Source organism: Zeus faber (assembly GCF_960531495.2).
Source record: "Zeus faber genome assembly, chromosome: 4".
Lineage (NCBI taxonomy): Eukaryota > Metazoa > Chordata > Actinopteri > Zeiformes > Zeidae > Zeus > Zeus faber.
The window spans coordinates 2,835,609-2,853,586 of NC_137191.1; the positions used below are offsets into that span (position 1 = coordinate 2,835,609).

At 43.6% G+C, this 17,978-nt stretch overlaps 1 protein-coding gene across 3 annotated transcripts in view; it reads left to right on the forward strand.

Annotated features, from left to right (window-relative positions):
* The window catches only part of LOC307228650 (glutamate receptor 2-like), a gene marked incomplete at both ends in the record, with an annotated part of 122,609 nt that overhangs the window by 9,529 nt on the left and 95,102 nt on the right, over positions 1-17,978 (forward strand). For all 3 annotated transcript variants that reach the window (XM_079998380.1, XM_079998381.1, XM_079998382.1), the window contains one exon: positions 174-314. In XM_079998380.1, coding sequence (XP_079854506.1) covers positions 174-314 — 141 coding nt within the window. The remainder of the gene's footprint in view (positions 1-173; positions 315-17,978) is intronic.

Sequence of the window (17,978 nt, forward strand, 5' to 3'; positions counted from 1 at the left end):
TCAGGTTCATCTCTCGCTCTGAGTTGCAAACAAAACACTTTTGCGGGAGTGACTCACGATTCCTAGATAAATTAAAATATTTCTCTGTTCACAAATCTTTTGTGAGTCTTGCATCACTACTAACAAATATCTTTGAGTCTTCCTCTCTAAACTTTCTTCTCTGTATATTTCAGGTGGTTTATTCCCCAGGGGCGCAGATCAGGAGTACAGTGCATTCAGAGTCGGCATGGTTCAGTTTGGGACAACAGACTTCAGACTGACCCCGCACATAGACAATCTGGAGGTTGCCAATAGCTTTGCTGTCACTAACTGCTGTAAGTTTGTTTTATTTTATCTTAACATCTGTTTCTGTTGTGTTTTGTGTTTTAAATGTTGTATGAAGTTCCATAGGTTCCACAGGCAGGTATCTATCATGTGGCATGTTTGCAGAGCTCTGATACTGTTTACCTGAAGTGGGATTGAGGAGGAGTGAGTTGCATGGTTGACAATCTCTAGACTTTATGCAAAAAATAATCTGTTTAAATGAGTGAATTACCAGGACCACGCTACAGGAGGAGCCACTTCGAGAGGGCAGCTGGAACATGACAGGGACTAGGCAGATCTATGGCTCGGGCGGGAGTAACCCATGCAGGGTCACTCCCGGGTCCCTGTCGGGTCCATGCTCAGCTCTTGCTTGTAATGATATCCCCCTCAATGACGTAATACATGCGCCGGCGTCTGGGAACGGCCCCCAGGCTGCATTTGTGGAAAAGTAGTTGCAATGCTTTATCTGTCCACCGGGAGGAACAGGGGTTCAAAATGTAAAGCAACTCATGTATACCGGATAATCTTGGGTTTGTTTAATGAAAAAGACATGTTTCGGAACTGAACATATTTTCTGTACATATAATAGAATAAACATATACATCTCTGATTTAAAAGAACGAATGATTTTAAAGAATGAATGAATCAGTGTTCTTTTTCGATTGTAGATGTATTTCATTGAATTAAACTAATGAAAACACCCCGTGTAACCATGTGTAACAGGGACACCTTGTCAGTTACTCGCCCTTATTTTCAAATCTCAATTTTGTCAGGTATGGGCTTAGTGCACCTCCCTGCCCGAACCCCGCTCCTCCACCTGGGCGACGAGCCCTTCGCTGCGGATGTATTCATACATCAATCCCATCCTATCACCTCATAACTTAAATTTGATATTTTCTATTTAATTTTATTTTACATAAAATAATTTATTATTGAAATATTTCAACAAATTTAATTGCAATACTTCATGGATTGCAAAACTCCTCATATCGTGCTTTTTCGCACCGCAGGAAGTTTTTCATAGTTCTAAGGACTTTTTTGGAGGAACTGTTCCTTTTATTGTGTCCACACTGCAGGAACTACTGTAGGTAGGTCGTAGTTATTAGAACTCCGTTTTGAGCAACTTATTGCGCTCCTACTCCCAGGCAGGGACTAACCGGCACAAGAGGAACCATCAGTGTTGTAAGTGCCGGTGATTGGTCCAGATGTAAGACCACGGTCCCATGGGGGAGTCCGTCTGGTTGAGTCGCATGGCTCTTGGTGGTGACCAGTACACTCAGCGATAATAAAAAAATCTCAAATAAAAATTTTAAAAATACAATAAAAAATAATATTTTTATTGTAGATCTTTTATTTCATTTAACAATGTTTATTGAATGAAAAAAAAAAATCTGAGCCCTTGCCTATATATTACATTTAGCAGACGCTTTTATCCGAAGCGACTCACAATTATTCAAACACCGATGGACGCAGCCATTAGGGGTTAAGTGTCTTGCTCAATGACACTCCAGCATGCTAGCAGGAGGAGCCTGGGATCGAACCAGCAACCTTTAGATTACTAGACCACCAGCCCGCTGAGCACAATTCAGACTCATCAGAGAGCTGGTCGTAAGTCTGAACGATTGTTAAACAAGTAGGTTGTTAGGTGAGGAGTACCTATATATTAATTTTATATATATATATATATATATATATATATATATATATATATATATATATATATATATATATATATATATATATATACACCTTTTTTGAGTGACTCCGAAGTAGGCTACAGCTGAAGCCTTGGGCTCTCTCTTTGTTTGCACTTAATTCCCAAACATTGTGTCACCCAACAGGTCTGGAAGCCCCCACACCTAACCCATACATGTGTAAACGCAGACGCATTGACAAAAATATTCACATTCCAATGGAGCAATCAACCCCTTTTTCAGAGATGAAAATTCCCACCCAACCAATGGCCCCCTCTCTGTATTCCCCCTCTCTCTAGAGCGGCAATCAAATATTCAATTTACTATCATCTTAAAACTTCTTAATTATTCTTAATTAATAGTTGGTAATTTATTTAATATTCGGCAATTAATCCATAAAGTAAACCATGGAGTTTAAAATGTGTCAACAGTAAAAGAATCTTGAGTGTTCAGAAGGATCCATACACTGTTTAGTCTCTTTAACATTTGTACAAATTATTATGATTATATTATATGTGCTGCTTTTATTCTTCTGACTTTTATTTATTGATTTTGTGTTTTATTGCGCCTTTGTTGTTTTTCGGAATTTGGAAAATCAATCTATTATCTGTTTATCTATCTGTTTATCTGTTTCCCAGAAAGAGAGGCTCAAATGCAGAATTTTTTTGTGATATTTTACAATTATTTGAAGTAAATTAAAATGAGATAGTTCAAAGACCCTAATTTTGAAATCAAAAGGCCAAAGGCTAGAATTTATTAATCCATACACTTTAAAAAGAAGGAAAACTGCTGTTTACATAATCTACCACTAGTCACTTTAATGTATCAAGTATTGCATTGCATACCTGTTTTGTCTTCTTAGTAGTACACTGTTGTGTTTGTCTACTACACTGTGTCTATCTTGCCATTCAGTATGACGATGTATTGTTGTGGCCAATGGCTATGTAAGATGTCCACTATCAAGTTGACTCACTCATTATTCTCTGAATTTTATTTTGTCTTTCTTTTAGGTAAATACTTTTATATTATTTAAACTACACGACTCTTTGGAAGTTTTTTAAATACTCTTTAAATAAAAATTTTTCAATACTGTTTTATTTTAATCACTACTATGCCCTTTTTTTACTTATTATGTAAAGTTGAGTTGGCTCTCAGACTAAGAAACTCATTACCGGTAATGATGCTTGCATTGTTATCAAGTATTTGACAATACACTTGTGTAGAAGTGTGTTCTGGACCAGGACCAGGGAATGAGAGAGAGGAGGCAGGCAAAGGCGAAAAAGCACCGGTTGCATGTATTTATTCCCAGGATTTAAACAAAATGTGGCTCATGGGCCAAAACGACAACTTAAAGGTTTGCAGGCAAATACGAAAAATTGTCTGCTCGATCGGCACTTAGGTGCCTGTCTGGTACCTTGGGTAGAGTCCTCGTCTTGCCCGGTCCGCACCATGTCCCGATCCTCACTGCGGGGACAACAAATCCTATATTTCTTCTTGGCTTTAGGATCGGATCAATTCAGTGGATTCCCTCCGTTGATTCACCCGATCCGCAGCAACTGAGAGCCCCCAGCATGGGACCCTGCACCGCCTGTCTGCAGCGGCGGCTTGACCAAGCCCCCTTGGCCTGCCACAACTTGAAACTATAATTACATAGACCTAGTTTGAGTTCCCCATGACAAAGCTATTAAACTTCGTAATTTTAAAAATGTAAATTAAAAAACGTCCTTGTTGGGAGCCGCCTGGTAATTGAGCCGCCTGGTAATTGACTGGGAACTGGCTGGAAACTGACAGGAAGTTGGTTGCCATTTGGCTGTGAGAGAGAGACCTTGGGCTGGAACAGCCCTCTTCAAGTGGCTCCTACTGTATGCTGTATACCTAATTGTTAGGCAGTTCAAGTTGTTGTCATGTATACTTATCCTGGGTCAAAAGGGGCAAAATATAGACCAGGCAAGTGTCTTTTTGTACGTCTATCGACACAGAAATGATCGTGCCTGCTTACATAGCACTTTTGAAATCATCACCTGGTATTAGCAGGCAGGAAATGTTGTAAGAACCCACAGGACCTTCTTTAAAATATACTGCACTCCTTGTACCAGCCTCTGAGACAGAGGGTTGGTGCAGTGTGCACACGGAGTTGGGCAGGATCTACTTTTGAGAGGACGTTTATTGTCAATGTGCTTTCAAGTGTAAGGAGGGCCAGAGCTGTAGGGGGAGCTACACAGCCCCTCAGCAGCACTCTACCATCTAAAAATACAATAGTATAAAGTCTTGATAATAAACATAATTGCTAGTTATTCTTGTCCTCTGCTTTAATTCATGTGCAATGGTGCCATCTGTTGGATTGCTCTATGTATTGCACACAGGAAACAGGAAGTAGGTATTAGTTGTGGGTAGATAGGTAGTAGTGTACAGGAGCAGTGACTAACTGTCGACACTATCACCTTTCCACCTGGCCGACCATGCGTCCATGGGGAACCCAGGTGACTCATTCACACAGCAACGATGATAACCCACACTCATTGCAGATAATAATGGCTTTAATTTACCGCGTCTTTCAAGGGGACTTGAAAGACGCGGTTTACACACAGTCACATACTGCTTTACACACAGTCACATACTGAGGCAATCTGAGTCTTGTATCTCAGATTTGAGAAGCGGCAACATACACACCAGCGTCCTGTCATGATCCGGAGGGTGCAAACCAACACATCGCCTCTAGCATACCTAGCATGTCTTTTGATGGTGGGAGGAAACCGGAGCACCTGGTAGGCTTGTGCGATAGTGCAAAATTACTGTTGGTGATCGCTGGGGGACAAGTAGGAACAAATAAAAATAAATAGATCTAAAATGAAAACAGTCAAACCGACACAGGAGTCGGGAACCGCAGGAGCGTCTCCGGTCACCGATGCGTGCGCAACATTAGGTTTACGATTTTCATTCACCATACAAGTAAGAAAGAAACTAAGGAAACTAAATAAATTCCACATGAAAAAATATGAGAGAAATAAATTCCATTTCTGTGGTTGATTCAGACAATACACTCCACAATAAGGGTTAGAAGAACATTGTTACGAGGTTATGCCGAGTGAACCCAGTTGCAGAGAAGAGGCGGCAAAAATAAAGGTTTACTTGAAACAAGTACCAAAAATGGACAAAGAAAACAAATAAGAATTTCGTGGGCCTGGAAACAAGAGCGTTGTCAGGAGGCTAGACAAACTCAAGACTGAGCAACGAAGGACACAAACGACAGGGTATAAATAGGCAAGACAAAACGAGACACAGGTGAAAACATATATCCTAATGAGGCTGGGTAATCAGGAACTGAAACAAAGCAACATTGATGAGGCAGTACTGGCGGCATCTAGTGGCCGATGCCGGACGGCCCCGGGCGAACCCTGACAGGACCCCCTCATCCAGGAACGACTCCCGACGTTCCCCCAGGAAGTGCCGGGTGGTGACGGCGGAAATCCCGGACCAGGGAACCCAGGAGCGCTCCTCCGGACCGTAACCCTCCCTGTCCACCAGATATTGCAGGGCCCTGCGGACCCAGCGGGAGTCCAGGAGCCGGCGGCCCGTGTAGGCGGGCCGGCCGTCAATGAAGCGCAGCGCGGGAGGAGGCGTCCTGGTGGGCGCCAAAGTGCTGGTGACCACCGGTCAGAGACGAGACACGTGGAAGGTGGGATTTATCCACATGAACCTGGGGAGCAGAAGACGGTATGCGGCAGGATTGACCCACCGCACGATCTTGAAGGGCCCAACATACCGTGGCTCGAGCTTGTGTGACTCCACCGCAATGGAAGGTCCCTGGTGGACAGCCAGACCCTCTGGCCTGGACGGAGCATAGGTGCTGGTCTGCGCCGTCGGTTGGCCTGGATCCGCTGCTGCCGGGATGCCCTCAGCAGCGCCTGACGAGCCCTCTGCCAGGTCCGTCGGCACCACTGACGAACCGCTGGGCTGACGGCACTCCCACCTCCTGCTCCTGAAACAGAGGAGGTACGTACCCGAACTGGCACTGAAATGGGGACATGCCGGTGGAAGAGCAGCGCAGAGTGTTGTGAGTGTGTTCCGCCCAGACTAGACGGTCGCTCCAGGAGGCAGGGCCTCAGCATGCGTTCCATCTCTGGAGGCTGACTCTCTGCTGGGTCCATGTTGTGGCTCAGTCTTGCTGTTATGAGGTTATGCCGAGTGAACCCGGGTATAGAGAACGAGGTAGAGGCGAGGTGGCAAAAATAAAGTTTTACTTGAAACAAGTACCAAAAACGGACAAAAAAACAAATTAGAATTTCGTGGGCCTGGAAACGAGAGCGTTGTCAGGAGGCTAGACAAACTCAAGACTGGGCAAACGACAGGGTATAAATAGGCAAGACAAAACGAGACACAGGTGAAAACATATAACCTAATGAGGCTGGGTAATCAGGAACTGAAACAAAGCAACATTGGTGAGGCAGTACTGGCGGCATCTAGTGGCCGATGCCGGATGGCCCCGGGCGAACCCTGACAAACACATAAAATCACATAAACATCACAGTAATTTTTTTTAAATTGTACCAACTGCCCAAGCCTAGCACCTGGCAGAAACCCACCCAAACACAGGGAGAACATGCAAACTCTTCACAGAAAGGTCCTAGGATGGCCAGGCTCTTCTTGCTGTGAGGCAACAGGGCTAACGACTGCCACCAGATAGACAGGTCTACAGAGATGAAACTGTAAAAGTGTCAAATCGTCATGCTTCGCCGTCTTGTACGCACCAATCCGGCCAAAACCCTTCTGGCAAAACTTCTCTTTCTAAAGAGAAACTTCTATTAAGTCATAGATCTTATGACGAACACCCTTCCAATTGTAAACAACATTATGCACCTGAGAGGGAAGCTATTAGTATGAGCGACTTTGCCAAATACTTTACACCAAGAGAACTTGTGACCTGCTGGACTCACTAAGTTCCATGATAGACCCAAGAGCTTCAGAGCATGGCAATCATCCTTTACTAATGCCATCCACGGCTTGGATCTCACCTCTAGCAAAGAACTAGATCTCTTAGAATCGTAAGTAATTAAGAATCGTCGTAAGTAAGTAATCGTAAGTAAGAATCATCAGAGCATGTCAGAAGAATTTGTTGAGTGTATGTTAGCGATCCGTATTCTGCTCGTTGGCTTGTATGTGACAGGCTCCTGGAATGTTATGGTGTTCCAGAGGTATTACAGAGCAGCACTATTCCCCAAGTTGGATTGTTTTCCCGCATAACCAGTAGGGATCACATCAAACCTAGAGAACGCAGAGATTTGCTTATGAAGTTATAGCCCACTTAAGAAGATGGATACCTTCCTGGTCTACCTGAACACAGCTCATGACATCGAATTGTGGAGAAACTTAACTGTGGTGTCCAGGAAAAATAGATCTCCCGGGTTCAATGAGGAACATGGAGAATGCTTCCTACCACTCTCCTTCTTCACGTGAACCTGTAATCTGTAAAGAGGTAATAACTAGAAATGATCCAAGTTTTGCCTTTTCAAGCACTATTAGTAGTCCTTCAAAGTATGAGAAGCCTTCACAGGGAAAGAGTAATTAAAAAAACTCCCATATACATGCACAAGACCGACAACACTTCAAAAGCTGATAACAGTACAGAGAGAGCAATGCACAACAATGATCTGTGAAAAATTGACCCATCCACAGCAGACCTCACTCCCTCGCCAAATTTAGAGGTTTTAGAGCCAAGCCCATAGAGGAGGGTAAAACCTACCTGAATGAGAACAGTCTTTCATCAAAGACTACATGAAAGCACTCAAATGTGGAGAATACGGAAGTGACTACTGCCCTGGCCCCTAAACCTCCAAGCCTCTCACTCATGAGCCTAAGCCTACAGCACAGGAAGAAAGAAGTCTCAACCCTGATCAGTTTATTGTAGAGATGGGGCTAGGTGGAACAAGCCCCAGAGCAGAGGGACAGCATGTCATGACAAGGGCTCCTCATCTGTGTGTGTGTGGGGATGGGGCTTTACTTGCTGCTCGTTGGACCCATCAATGAGCAACAGGTTTACAGCCACACGGAGCCTGGGTCCCAATTACCTCAACCCAGAACAGGTGTGGCTGCTCAAACCACACCATCCCTACACCACAACATCCCAGAGCTACATTGACATACATACAGAATCTACTCTACTACTCTGGAAATGATATTCTATGAGTGCACAAGGTGAGACAACAAATCAAGGGACCAGACAACCCTCCCTTTGCACAGAGACTGGACTTAGACTGGGCCCTCATAGGTGAGGTTTGCCTTGGGAATGTACATAAGCCAAGCATCAGCACCTTAAAGACGCAAATCCTTGACAATGGACGACCCATTCCTCACACCCTGCCAGAGAGAAATACAGAGAGAAATATCAGAGAGACGGTGAACCTCGGCGGGGAGTCAATACGTTGTAACGTGTTTCCTTCACTGACTTCAATTTCTCTACTGATAAGGCAGCTAAAGATAAGCTTGGCAGCTCAGTAATTGAGAGAACCAAGAATGATGATAATGGTGCTCCATATTTCAAAGATAGGGCCTTCCTAAAAACTATAGAGGAAGAGTTCCACAAAGATGAGACTAACAGCTGGGTGGCACCTCTACCTTTCAGAGCACCCAGACATCCTCTTCCCAACTTTGGGACCAGTCCTTCTCCTGCCATTGCCATCTACAGGCTAAGACATGCTGCTCGGGCTTCAAAACTTGAACAATCTTCACATCCCATGCACACACCCCACCCCATCTCAAGGCACCTCTAAGAACTACTGTACATAAGACCACTCTGAGGTCATTCTTCTCCTTCATATTAGCACTGAATCTTGAGGTTATTTTAGCTGATGCTGGTAGTGACATCAAACAATGCCAGGCGGGTAGTGTTCTGTCCTCTGCTTTAATTCATGTGCAATGGTGCCATCTGTTGATTTGCTCTATGTATTGCACACAGGAAACAGGAAGTAGGTATTAGTTGTGGGTAGATAGGTAGTAGTGTACAGGAAAGAAAGAAACAGACTTTATTTAGAAAGAAACAGACTTTATTTATCACGCAACACACCACACTACAACACATGCTTGCACACACACACACATGCACATGCTTTTGATGGTGGCCGGTGAAATGGATTCTCTGCTTTTGACCCATCCTGGCTTGTCCTTCCTCTGGGGGCACAGCCAGGAGCAGTGGGCAGCATACGTGGACGCGCCCGGGGACCAGGTGATAAATGTCCATCGCTGGTCAGACGATGATGGGTGCATGTTTTTGGTGGGGGTCCTTACTGACGTGAGGTGGAGGAAACCCCATGTGAGCACAGGGAGAACATGCAAACTCCACACAGAAAGGCTCCTATTTGGGAGATAACCCGCCGGTTTGGGAGATAACCCGCCGTGAGCAGTGACTAACTGTCGACACTATCACCGGCTATCTTCGGCCAGAAATTCTTCCTGGCCTCAGTTTGGTGTTGGGGATATGTGGTGGATGGGATGGCTTGAGCAGCCACACCTGATGCTCGTTAGTTGGGCTAACGAGCATCAGGTGTAAAAACCCCGTCCACACACTCAGTCAAGAGAGGAGCCCTGGTGTCATGACATGTTCTATCTGCTCCTGGCTAATTCCACCTGGCCTCATCTCTACAATAAACTGGTGTTATCAATCCCCCGTCGTCTGTCTCTGTGCCGGAGGTCCCTGAACACACCACTTGGATGGCGTGTGGTGGCGAATCTGCCACAATGTTGTTTGTTTCTATGTTTGATTTTGTTGTTTTCTCTGATCGCACTATTCCATCCATTATGTCGAATCGGCGGAGGCAACGTCATCATAACAAATCCCATGTGCACTCTGTTCTGTTCTGGTCGGTGTTGACAGGCTCGTCCCTCCCAACTTGCCTGCCTCGCCTTCCATAGTTAAAACTGCAACATTTATGCTACAGAATGCACAACTCAAGTCATTCAATACACCAGCCCTGATCAACACCCTCGCAACCAACCTGGCCCTAGATCCCTCTGACAGCACGGCTGATGGCCTCGTTGCCCATTACAACTCTGCCCTCTCCCTCAGCCTCAGTTCTCTTGCCCCCCCTCAAAACCTGGACTGTCTCCTTCACTCACCCTGCACCCTGGTACACCTCTGAACTCTGCACCATGAGGGCCAGCGACGGTCAGCTGGAGAGGAACAGAAGATATTGCCTCACTGTCCACCTTAAGGCCTTCAAACAGCATGTGACATCTAACAACCCCAACCACTACCGCCCGATCTCCAACCTTCCGTTCCTAAGCAAAATCCTGGAGCGAGCAGTTGCCGCCCAACTCCAACAGCACATTTCCAACCATGAGCTTCACAAACCTTCAATCTGGATTCAGAACTCACCACAGCATGGACACCGCCCTCATTAAAATCACTAACGATCTTCTCATTGCTGCTGACGCAGGCTATCAGTATCCTTATCCAGCTGCCTTCGACACACTATCCTCCTGAAACGTCTATCCGGGTACCTTGGCCTCTCCAGTACAGCACTCTCCTGGTTCCAATCCTATCTCACCAACAGGAAGCAGTTTGTCACTATTGGAGACTCCTGGGCGTCCCCTGGCCCAGTTGACCAAGGCATGCCTCAAGGCTCCTTGCTTGGGCTCCTCCTCTTCACCATCTACATGCTCCCCCTTGGTCAGCTCATAGGCCACCACGGTCTATGCTTCCACACCAACGCTGATGACACCCAGTTATACCTCAGCACAAAACCATCCACCCGGCTCCCACCCAGTTTCTTCTGAACTGCCACCACGACATCAAAGTCTGGATGTCATCAAACCTGCTCAAACTCAACACTAACAAAACCAAACTCATGGTTATGGATCCCAAGGCACTGTTCAGAAAGGTTGGAGATCTGCTCCTGGTTGTTGATGGCTGCTCTAATTTCCCATCCCTTAACGTACACAACCTCATTTTCAACTCAACCCTCTCATTTCACTCACATCAAATCCTTCACCAAATCTGCCTTCTTCCACCTCAAGAACATCTCCAGACCCCGGCCATCACTGTCTGAGTCTGTGGTAGAAACACTAATCCACACTTTCATCAACTCTACTGCAATGGACACAGGTCTGTTGTCCAACCCTCGCACAAGGCTACGAACCTTTGGGGACAGAGCCTTCAGTGTGGCAGCCCCCACCCTCTGGAACTCTCTCCTCACTGGCATTTAAAATGCTCCATATCTGGCCACCTTCAAAAACCTCCTCAAAACCTACCTGTTCAACGAGGCCTACTGCACCTGACCTTTTTTGGTTTCCTTTTTTTTTTCCCTGTTCTTTATTTATTTCAATTTATCTACCTTGTTTTGTTTTTTGTTTTCCATTGTAAAAAATTGTGAAAGGTGCAATATAAATCCCAGTTGTTATTATTATTATTATTATTATTATTATTATTATTATTATTATTATGTTGGGAACTATTGGAGATAATGCCAGTTTAGTTCTAAAGCGCCTCCATGTATTTTGGAATGTGATGATGACAATGTAAGTAAAAGTTTTTTTGATTAGTATATTTCATTGTGTTTAGTTAAGTGACATCAACTTGGTGAGAGGGACCCTCTCAGTTTACACGGACCCTCAGGGTGAATTTGGCACATAGAATTTCGCAAATTTCTCCACAATGATGTCTCCGTGTGTGTAAAAGTAATACGATTTAAAGGTTAAACTCTATCAAAACGGTTTTACATTGTGACTTCCCACGTTGGAATATGGAGGAATGATCTTCACCTGGATGGTTGCTTTAAAGGAAACCATTGATTAGCGTTTTTCAGTGCTGTTCAGCGTCTCGGTAAGTGTACTGCGTTTCCCAGTGTAATCTGACGAGAATATTTAACTCGACAGTTTAACATTTGGGTTTTGCTGCGGTTTGTCACATATAGTATATACAGTGTATATAGTATATAAAGGGTGATGCGCGATGAGATGCTTGATGCTGAGACGCTGCGCATGCAGTGCACCAAATAGACTGGTCTGAGAGATGGTTGTAAGTCCATACGGTTGTTAAACAGGTAGGTGGTTAAGTGAGAAGTACCGTAGTTCAATTGGTGCATCTCATATCAGTGTTGGTTAGTTTATCAACAGACGTCATCATCCAGGTCCACCTTTCACTGTGCATTTCAACTTCTAATCTGGAATGTCCTCAGGGTGCTAAATCAACAGTAATTGGCCAAATCAGTGCCTGCCTGGGTAGCTTCCAGCTTGGTGTACATATTTACCACCATAACAGAACTATCTGCTTGCTCCAGTGTCAATATTTTGTTCTTTCCATTGATGCCCAGGTTGGAAAACAGTCTTGATGTTTATTCTGCCCGAAACAGCTAAGAGCCAACTTCCACTGGCTAAATCCAGACACTCCATTCTCAGTGGTTGCACTAAAGGATGAGAGGGGCATTGCAGAATGTCAGGACATGCTCCATGGTGTCAAGTTTACCACAGAGAGCACTGTTTTGTTTCCAAATGGGGCCCCATCTATCTAATTTGGTAGGGCATGGTAGCAAATCATAGACTGATCTTCGCAGGAACTGGATTCTGGCGGGTTTAATCCTTCATAGTACGGGTGGGAATCGCCAGAGATCTCACGGTACGATAATATCTTTATGTTTTACACCAAGTACAACTTTGAAATACACCAAGTTCTTTCTCATTTCACGGTAGTTAAAGCACTTTTTAAAAATCTCCGTTTTGGTCTTGCATCCACACGGATCTTCATGAAAACGATAATCTTATGAACTTGCACATGCGTCAGCAACCTAAGTGCAATGGCCGGTGACTAATTAGTTTCTCTGTGGTCAGTACTGTTTGGTTCAATTACACATTTACAAGAAATTAATATTGTTTGCACTGCCTCCATTAAAAGTTAAAAAACTTTAGGAATTGCACCCAGAATAATTTTTATGATCGCTGACTGCATTGTTTTTGTTGCTGTAATACCTCAATTTACCTCCGGGCATAAATAGTTAAAAGCGTTAAGTTTGTTGTCAGATTTTCTGTGTTTGTCTTGTAATTTAGACAGATTGAAAATCTTAAATTACTTAAGATGTTAACTGCATTACGATAACACTGGACTGCCACAATGTCAGCGTGCAGTAGTAAGCCTTGGGGCCACCAATATCCTGTTCTGACCTTGATATTTGCGTCTCAGATTTTTGGATGTTTTTTTAACATTGCACATTGCATCCAAGACAGTAAATCTGCAGGTGCAGATCCAATTCCCAACCTTTTGCGGTCTCATAAGAATGTATGTATGTCAAAAGCACATTGTTCTATACTTTTGGGGCCACCAACTCCTCTCTTCAGGGATAACCTTGTCTTGGTTAATTAAAGCCCCTATCCCACTTGCAGTGAAAGCTGTTAATCTACTGGCAATGTTACGTATTGGCATCATGTGGGGAAAGGAGCTGATCTCGATGTTCCGTAAAAGTCGTTCCCTAAATTTCCCCACTCTCTACCTAGTATTGTTTCAGAAAAAATTCTGGTACAGCTGTGAATGGAAGTGTGTGGCAATGGCCACAGTAACATTGCCATAAAGTAGGGGTGGCCGAATCCAAATAAAGCACAAATTGTTGTTTTTATGAGTATTTATTTTGTAAAAATATAAAAAAAAAATATATATATATATATATTTTTTTTTTTTTCAATAAAAAAAACTAAACATTCTGAAAAATGGCGAGTCTGAACCGTAGCGCTCGGCTTCAAAGACGAGAAATTGAAGGACGAACAGTCTGTATGGAGACAGGTCTTTATATTCTTAAATATATATATTTTTTTCTAAAAAATGCCATTCAGACCCTCGATATGTCTTTTACAGTTAGTGGTGCAGTGCGAAGAAATGGGGCATAAGCGCTTTGCTTGCCCGCTAGCTGTTCTGCAGCGCAGAGCCGGTGGGAGCAGCTGGTTAGAGAGAGGTAGAATGGTGGAGAATGTTCCTTCGACTTCCACATGGGCAGCTGCGTCTACCTTCACCAGATTTTACCGCCTGAATGTTGCTGCCTGCACCTCCTTTGGGAATTGGTGCTAAACGCAACCCAAGATTAGTAATACTACTGTTCCCCGTAAGACTGGGGCCTTTCCATCTGGGACCTGTCCCTAATTCCAGTCAGCTTTGCCTCTGGCAGGCTTGAGTGGCCTCTTCACCACTCGGTACAGGCTTGAGTGTCTGGCAGGGCCTACCAGCGGGGGGAGTATGTAAATACACCTTCTGATCAATATTAATCAGTGATGCCACGCTAACGCATGCACTTTATAGGGCTATACTATAGGTGTTGCTGGCTAGGCCGGGTTGTCCTAACGAAATATACACGTTACCTGGCCCAGGGGGGTCTTTCCCCATATATATGGAACATGTAATGGAATGGAGAACCTTTGGTGTATCAAAGGTTACAACGTTACCAAACGTTACAAAGATTTATACGTTTTCATTGGTTAGTATATTTTGTTTCAAGCGTATCATTTCATTTCAAGTATCATTTCAGCCGTCATTTGAAATTTTTTTGCAGAGGCTACAATATAATTATTATTTTTTATTTTAATACACATCCATTTTCCCTGCCACAACACTATCACTAAAGGTCAGATGTTCTGTGGGGGGGTTGTGGGGCTTGCCTGTCCTTCAGTGTCCCATGTGGTGGCTCATTGGGCCGGGGCTGGTTGGATGTTCCATCTGGTCGTGGTACCCGGGCTGGGACCTCAGCCTGGCCAGGTGTACTCGGGGCGGGCTCCCTATGTGGTCTCCTGTCTCCCATCACGCTCCTGCCCTTTCATGCTCTACGTCTGTCGTGTAATTTTAATACCACTCATATTAGCTAAGTACATTCGGCTACGTGGGTGGGCACTCGGGGCTTGTGGCCGCTGCAGGCCCTGCTGGCTTGGCGGTCTGGCGATTGTCGGTCTGTTGGCACGGGACCTGGCTCCAGGCCTGTAATCCATGCCTGGCTTCCTTGGCCCAGGTTTTGTGCCTGAGAATGCGTTTTACGCCTGCACAGGCTGGGTTGTGGGTGTGTGCTTCAGCGGTGCAGGGTCTGCTCGCGCTCTCTGGGACTGGTTTATGTGCCTCGGGCCATGCTCGGGTGTCCTCGGGTGTTGCTCCGTGGGCTCCCGGCTTCCCTTGCTGTGACCAGGCTGGCTGGCTGCAGGACATGGTGTTCTGGGCCTTCCTGCGGTCATGGAGTGTCTATATGGCTGCCGGACTCAGGGGTGGCCTGAGGCTTTTCAGCTGCTTGGAGGTGCTACGATATATTTCCGATCTCATACACCACAACTAATTGGGACAGGTCTCGTGCACTCACCGGTGGACACACACACACACACTCTATGTTTGTGTTTTTCCATGTACAGTACATGTTGCTTGGGTCTTTGTCTCACCCGTGGTGATTCCCCTCTTGGAGTAGTAATGATGATTAGTTGTTTACAGGACAGAGTTATTGCAAGCAGTTCTTGATCATTAAAGAATGATTAAAGAGTGGCAGGTTGAGAATTTGACTGCTTCTAGAACTTTGTACTCAATGCAGTGGCATACAAATACACTATGTTGTATGTAGGGCTGAATAATTAATCAAATTCAAACTGACATCACAATTTTATAGAATGCATTTTTTTTCAATTTCAAAGTTTTATTTAAAATTTAGTAAAACATTTCTAAAAGATTATTTCAATGAATTTTGTCAGCGACATTGTCTGCAGCATTCAAAACTGAATTTCCTTACCCATTTCCTTACCGATATCATTACCTATGAGGGCTTTGAAAGAGCGCATCTATAGAAATCTGTTTCCTGGTAGCGATCAATGATCTGTTAACTGAGCGATCAATGGCTAATCACTGGGTTTCCACTGGCAATTATATTTTTAATTGTTTCTATTTAATTATATTGTTACCGTATATAAGTTATAACCTGGAGCCGCAACTTATCACCGGATTCCCAACTGCGCCGCACAAGACCACCGTTTCAAAATCCTCCATCGGTTTCCATGCTACAAGCACCACAACAGCCTCCATGCAATTAATAAATAGAAGAATCAGCTTATATCAATCCACCTTTTTTATTTAAGCCATTTCACTTAATTTAAGTGCGTTATTCCAGAGAACACGGCATCAGCACAGTAGTATCGGCTCGTCGCTTTCTCTACGTAACTTCCAGTTAGCTGTCTACCCGAATACATTTGTGCATGATTTGTGTATAATAATACATAATACATCTGTGATTGAAACGGTAATAAAAACATGGTAATAATAATAATATGGTCATGGTAATAATGATAAATGGCAATTATTGGATACATCATCCTTTTCATTCCATAATAACGTGTCACTTTCCTTTGATGTAGGGAAGGGACGTTTCAGAAATGTGGCTCTTGTGAAATCTTAGCTCCTAAGCTGGGAAAGGTTGAGTACCACTGCTATAGAATGATTAATTGCTTGTGTTTATTGAATAATACAGAAGATAAGGAACTTAAAAAATTGTATTGCTATATTGTATATATGTATATATAAAAAAAAAAGATTAATTAAAATTAGACTATTTTCCCAAGTCATTCAGCCCTAGTTGTATACCAAGCTTGATGACAGCACAGGTAAAAAAAATTATAATAATAAAAAAATTAAATAAAAAATGAAGGTCGGACGTGCACACATGTTGTAACAAACAACATGTGTCATCATTCTCCTTGGCGAATGAGGTGTTTCTATCTAGTGCTCTGATTATACAATGTTTCACATTGAATTTGTATTTACAGGTTGTAAATAAAATGGGACTTTCAACCATATCTAACTACCTATTGATAGCTATAGTGTCCTTTCCAACATATTGGCAGTTCTATAAATTGGGTTACTGCAGTTTTCTCTTTCTAATTCCTTTATTAGAGCTTCTAGTGCTTCAAAAATCTGAGGGTCTATTAGTTATTTCTCCATCTGCTGTTTGTTTTCTTTCTTTGCCCTTTTTATTTGTTATTTAAATTTCCTAGTCTAAGGAGGAGCCCGATCTTGAAGTTCTGCGGTTCAGTACCATATACCTTGGTCACTAGGGTTGCCACGACATTACTTGTCCACCACTATTGTTTTGCTTTTTTTTTTTTTTTTTTTCAAATCAAACCCATTTAGTTAATTTTCGCGTATCAGCGCCAACGTTAATCAAATTAAAAAAAAAATCTAATTTATAAAATCCTAAGCATGTTATCAATGCTAAGTCGGATGCTGTGACAGTCAAAAGTGGTTGCTTGTGCGCGCACAGCTGAGTTGCAGCACAGTCTGCTTATCACTGAAGGAGAGGAGAGAAGGCTATAGAAGACCTTCGATCAGGTATAGATTGGGACCTGTCTTCCTCCATCCGTAATAAGCGCGCATGCATAATAGGGACACTTGTAAAATGTCATGAATTCATTAACTGGTGGGAAAAATTCTTCACCGTGGCATCCCTATTGATCACCCATTCTTCACACCTTGGTTCATTTACTCCACTCCTCCACCCATGCTGGTCACTCAATGCCACTATTGCTGTTAGGTCTCAGAAATCACTCTTCCCAGATAGAACAAGCTCCCCCCTAGTGCCAGGACAGCTGAAACTCTATCCAAACAGAAATGGAAGTCCCATCAGTTTGAGGTCAAGGGCAATTTTGCGCCATGATATGGCATACACTTTGCTAGCTTGTTTCAAGGGAATGCTTCTGACCTAAGAATCGTATGTCCAGAAGAAGCGTGTACAGTTGAATACTGGTATGAAACATATGAATAAATAGGAGTATGGAATGGTCAAATGGAAAATCTCTTTCAAAAATTACAAATCAATAACCCATCTCATCCATAAATATGAGGGTTGACATTGTGTATATGGCAGCAACTGAAAACTTATATCCAGGCTTCATGCTTCAGCTTGTAATGATTTTGTAATAATTGTGCCGCAGAGGGAGATGTTATCAAGCTCTGCTTATGGTTAGAAACATCTAGTTGTAAGGGCTGAGCAGAGT